The sequence below is a fragment of the Megascapheus bottae genome, chromosome 32, assembly GCF_031878675.1.
Source record: "Megascapheus bottae isolate mThoBot1 chromosome 32, mThoBot2.hap1, whole genome shotgun sequence".
In the NCBI taxonomy this organism is placed as follows: domain Eukaryota; kingdom Metazoa; phylum Chordata; class Mammalia; order Rodentia; family Geomyidae; genus Megascapheus; species Megascapheus bottae.
This window is the reverse complement of record NC_143540.1, coordinates 8,098,256-8,103,797: the sequence shown is the minus strand read 5'-3', so window position 1 is coordinate 8,103,797 and position 5,542 is coordinate 8,098,256. Positions and strand designations below refer to the sequence as shown.

Below are 5,542 nucleotides of genomic sequence, written 5' to 3'. Positions count from 1 at the left end.
ATGCTGAAGCCGGGGCGGGGGGCGGGGGGCCCGAAAGGCGGGAGGGGGAGGGGGCTCGGGTTCGGAGACCACCCGGCCAGAAGGCGGCGCCACAGCCGGAACGTGGTCCGCTACACCCGGGCAGGGAGGGCGGGGCGAAGGCGCTAATCGCCCGGTGAGACTGGACCATTTTGGGCCAATCAGAGCGCGGGGGGGCGTGGCCCCAGTCCAACTCTCCGGGTGCGGGGCGGGGCTCTGACTTGCCACAGGGAGGTTTTAACCCCTTCCGCGCCGGCGGCCTGGCTGCCTCACGCCTGCCTGTCAATCCCGATCTGGGCTATTTAAAAAAAAAATAAATAAAAATCTCTTCTTAGAAACGATCAGACCTGGAACCCAGGGCCTCCGGGTCGCTGTGAGTGTGATGGAGTCTTGGGTGTGCCAGAGGGCCCCCTCCTTAAGCGTAAGAGGAGAAAAATTCCGGAATAATCCAGAAATCTCAGCCTTATCACTGTAAGGGAATCCGGGTCCATGGCTGCCTCCCCAGCCTTCAAGCTGATGATGGTTCCTTCCCAAGGTCTTCTCTCTCTCTCTCTCTCTCTCTCTCTCTCTCTCTCTCTCTCTCTCTCTCTCTCTCTCTCTCCCCTCCATCCCCCGCCCCTTCCCCCAACTTTAGCTACTTAGTATGAGAATCTTCACCCCTAGGAAAACACTAGGTTCCTTGTTGATCCTAAGGGGAAGTCAAAATTCTGGCTAGCTATGGGCCCAGCCATCCCCGCCCCCCTCTTCTGCCGGACTGCAAGCAGGAACTGTAAGGTCAGTTCTAAGAGCTGTTTTGAACATTAGGTAGAACCACAAATTCCAGGTCCAGGGAGCAGGCCCTGAATAAAGAGGTCCATGCGATACTATTGCCTTAATCAAGAAGGGGGGTTTCCTTTGGCATCTGTCACTCCACTTTGAGCCCCCATCACAAGAAGAAGGGCTAGATTTCCCAGTGTAAAGAGGTAGGGTACCTGGTCCAGATCTCCCTTGAAACAATCTAAAAATAACTGGATATTCTTGAGAGAGGAAGGCTCAGATTCCTTCCAAAGGTCAGTATGACTTGAATCCCTTTAGAAACACCATCCACCCCAACAGAAAGGCCAAGAGCATGGACTAGTGGTAAAGTACTTGCCTAGTATGCACAAAGCCCTGAGTTCAATTCCTCAGTACCACATACATAGAAGAAGCCAGAAGTGGTGTTGTGGCTCAAGTGGTAGAGCGCTAGCCTTGAGAAAGCATAAGGACAATGGTCAGGCCCCAAGTTCAAGCCCCAGGACTGGCAAAAAGAAAGAGGCAACATCTGTTTTCTATAGAAGTTTATTCCCAAAACAGAGGGCGTGGCTTCACGGATCAATTTACACAGAGAGGAAAAGAGGGCCACAGGGCTGGAAGGGAAGGGTGGGGGGAAGAGGGAATTCCTCCAGAGAAGAGAATCTACAATACCTAGGGCTTTAGCAAGGACACTCTCCCACCCACAGCAAGCCACAGCCCTTCAAAGACTGGGGTTATTTGGGGTAAAGGATAGCTGGGGTCCTGGCTGGTGAGATTTACCACCAGTTAGTAAAGTAAGATTTGTTTTATTTTTAAATCTTCTTGGAAATAAATGCTCCCAAGAGTATGTGTGGGGTAGAGGTGTGGAGGTGTCTGCACAGAACACTCCAAATCTTGCATAACCACCGTTCCCAGTGGTCAGAGGATACTTACTTTTAGATCTCCTGGGTTTGCTATTTAAAAGCAGGTGGGGGGGTAGGGGTTGGAACTCAAGGCTGACCTTTGGCCTGGGAGAGCTTGGAGAGGGATAGGTGTTAACTCCCCTCAAGATAGCCAGATCCTGGGCTGGGAATGTGGCTTAGTGGTAGAGTGCTTCTCTAGCATGCATGAAGCCCTGGGTTTGATTCCTCAGTACCACATACACAGAAAATGTTGCAAGTGATACCGTGGCTCAAGTGATAGAGTGCTAGGCTTAAGCACAAAGAAACTCAGAGACAGTATTGCCCAAGTTCTCAGTTCAAGCCCCAGGACTGGCACACACGCGCGCGCGCGCACACACACACACACACACACACACACACAAAACATGGCTAGGTCTAACATTTTCATAGCTGGATTATCTAAACCTCCCATTTTCCCTACCTTTCACTTGTAGACAAAGGAAAAAAAATATTTTTAATGATCTCAACTGTAAACAAAGTATAAAAGCTCAAAAGTTTTAAGTTGTAAACAAAGTAAAAAATAAATAATAAATCTTCATCTGTAAACAAAGTAATAATATATATATTTTTTAAATCCACAGATCTGGATATCAGTCAAAGGGAAATAACAAAAGTGAGTTTTGTGAACAGGTCCGAACAGTCATCGCCCACCCCCCTTTATAAGGGGCCTGGGGCTGGGGTGGGGGGGGAGTCCTGTAAACATGAGAGGCCCAGACCCCTGGTATCTACATTCTGGGTCTTGAATTCCCTTGTTTTAGTTCCCTTAGCTCACCCACCCATTCAGAGAATCAAATGGCACTGTAAATTTTGCTCAGATAGGGGCAGGGGCTGGTAGGTGCCTCCCCCTCTGCCTGCAGGAATGTCTGGAGAGAGGCCTGAGCCCCCTCCCTGAGGGAGAAAGGGAAGCCTTGCCCTGTAAACATGACAACTGCTGCTCTACCAACACCCGCAGCACCTGTGCTAGAGGTTATAAGGCAGTAAGTGGCAGGGACTCCATATAATAAACACACATCCAAGGGACTAGGAATGGTGGCTTAGTGGTAAGAGTGCTTGCCTAGCATACATGAAGCCCTGGGTTCGATTCCTCAGTATCACATACAGAGAAAAAGCCAGAAGTGGCACTGTGGCTCAAATGGTAGAGCTCTAGTTTTGAGCACAAAGCAGCTCAGGGACAGTGCCCAGGTTCTGAGTTCATCAAACCCCAGGACTGGTTTAAATTAAATAAACACATCCATAGAGAGGCATGGCATGCACAAGACCTTATAAGGAAATTAAAGGACCTGTTTTGCAAGACCCACCTCCCCCCAAAAACAACAACAACAACAACAAAAAACCCAGTTCCAGAAGTTTGGACTATAGGGCACTGAAGAAAAAAAAAAAAAAAAAAAAGAAAATCAAAGATAAATTCTGTACTTTGGGACCTGACAATCTTTTCGATCAACCTTAGAGGAGGAAGGGGAAACCTGGCTTATCTCTGTTGACTCCACTTTGATAAGATGAGAGAAAAGAGTATGTGGTCTAGGGACTCAAATAGCACCAAACTACATCTTTCTCCCTCCCTCTGTCTCCTTCCCCCTCCCAGCTTGGCCTCAGACACCACCAATCCCCATCTCCCGTGCCGCCCCCTCCCGCCCCCCCCAGACAGAAAAGCTGAAAAATAACATAAGCATAATCTCTCTCTGGTTACAAAGGTACAAAACGTATAAAAGTCCTCCCTTTAGTCCTTGCCTTCCTGGCACCTGTCACACGCATGCTCATGATGTGCAAGGGACCTCTAGTACTGCAGTAAGAGCCGAGAGAGGGCTCGAGAGAGGCTCCCTTGCGATCCATGCCCTGGATTCCTGGAATCTCTCCTTGTCAGCCCAAGTCATCCATCCTCACCTTCAGCTGGTCCTCAGGAATGACCCTCACTTCTGGGAACTCTGTAGAATTGAAGGGAGAAATCAAAGGTCAGTGTGAAGGATCTCTGGGCTTTTCCACTGTCTTTCCCTTTAATTTTGCTTCTCAGCCCTCAGCTTCTCATGCCCAGCTGTAGTGTGGACTCTCAGACACATCAGCAAGGCTCCATGGTTGTCTAGGTCTTTGGGTAATGGAGCTTGACTTTTGTGTCTGTTTTTTTTTTTTCTTTTCTTTTCTTTTCCCCCTATATACCAAGGAATCAACCCCAGGTCTTTGTGCATGCTAGGCAAACACTCTACCACTAGGCCAAACTCCTAGCCCCAGTCTGACTTTTATCCCCAAGAAACTACTCAGAAAAAGCTGGAAGTAACGCTGTGGATCCAGTGGCAGAATGCTAGCCTTGAGCAAAAGCAGCTCAGGGAAGGAGCCCAGGCCTTGAGTTTAAACTCTCCTTGAACAAAAGACTCCCTTTTTCTCCCGTCCCTTGCAAATACCGGGTTACTTCCCGCTTCTAGGCCTTGACTTCCGATGACTCTTTCCACTAGTTCCAGCCATTTGGAAGCCTTACCCCCAATAATCACAAGCCCAGCAAGTCCCAGCCAGTTACATCCCCATTTCCTGCCAGTGAGGATGCTGAGCAGGAGGTAACCCCTACTTGTCTGCCAGCTCCCAGCCCCTGCTGGGATGGAATCCAGGTGCACAGGAAGCTGCCCTATCCTGGAAGAGGGTGTTGGGTCTGGCTTACTCAGAGTCGGGTGACAGCTCTGAGATGCTGTGTGATGTGGCAGAGCGAGGCGTGGAGGGCCCCAGGGCCGAGGCGGTGGCAGAAGGTGTGGCGGTGGTGTGGGGCCCGGAGGGCGTGCTGGAGGACTGCACGGAGGAGAGGGCTGAGGAATTGAAAGAGGCCAGGATGGAAGAAAGGATATCCAGCTGTTCCGTAGAGGGACCATGGTTGCTGGGGCCACTGGCCGGGTCCTCCCTCGCTCTGAGTGGTTGTGGGGGGGGTCCCAGGGCCTCCCTTGAAGGATGCCGACTAGGCCCCTGGTCTAGTTGTTCTCGAGAGTTCGAACTCCTACACAGAGTGTCCAGGGGCCGGGTAGGCAAGAGGGGGTCCCTTGAGAGTTGCCGCTGGGGAGAGAGGGGTAGAGGTGGGTGCTGAGGATCAAGGTCCCGGGTACGGCGGGGTGGGGGCAAGGTACTCAACCATTCTCGGGGTGCCCCTAAATCCAGTGCATCCCGTGATCCAAAGCGACCAGTCATGGTACCGGGATAGTCCCGGGGTGGCTGTCTCCTTGGTAGGGTGCTACCCCGATCTCGGGGTTCCAGGCGGCCTGGTATGACAGCATCTAGGCGTTCTTGGGAGCCTGGCCTGCTCAGGGGGTGTAGTCGAGGCAGAGGGGCCTCTTCTAGTCGTTCTCGGCTCAGTTGCCGCCGTAGGAGCAGATCCAGTTGCTCTCGAGAAGAATAGCGGCTGGCTGGCTGGGAAAGACTGCCTGTACCCCCGCTGGCATAGATGCGGCCATATGAGGCAGCTGGCACAGCACGATGGCCTAAGGTGGCTGCTCGACACCAGGACAGCTCCGGAGCGCCTCGGGCCTGTGGCACCAGTGGGTACTGCAATCGATTCTTCAGGATGCCTACGAGAGAAACAGAATGGTGGCCAGGGTGTGGAGAGGGTGTCTGTGGGGTGGGGGTGGGGGAGAAGGGGATGAGGAGAAAAGAGGGGAAGATCTCCTAGAGCTAGGGATGTGCCAGCCATTGGAATCCCTATAATAGAATTCGGAGAGGAAAAAAAACCCATTTGAAGCTGGTTGCTGGTGGCTCTCGCCTGTCATCCTAGCTACTCAGGAGGCTGAGATCTGAGGATTGTGATTGAGAGCCAACCTCGGGCAGGAACGTCTGTGAGACTCTCA

At 51.7% G+C, this 5,542-nt stretch overlaps 1 protein-coding gene across 1 annotated transcript in view; it reads right to left on the bottom strand.

The window, feature by feature from the left end:
• Positions 1 to 3,368: 3,368 nt before the first annotated feature.
• The window catches only part of Celsr3 (cadherin EGF LAG seven-pass G-type receptor 3), a 29,279-nt gene continuing 27,105 nt past the window's right edge, over positions 3,369 to 5,542 (bottom strand). The window contains exons 34-35 of the mRNA XM_090323129.1: positions 4,375 to 5,266; positions 3,369 to 3,652 (exon numbers count right to left, since the gene is read on the bottom strand). Of these exons, the coding sequence (XP_090179255.1) occupies positions 3,625 to 3,652; positions 4,375 to 5,266 (920 nt within the window). The 3' untranslated portion in view covers positions 3,369 to 3,624. The remainder of the gene's footprint in view (positions 3,653 to 4,374; positions 5,267 to 5,542) is intronic.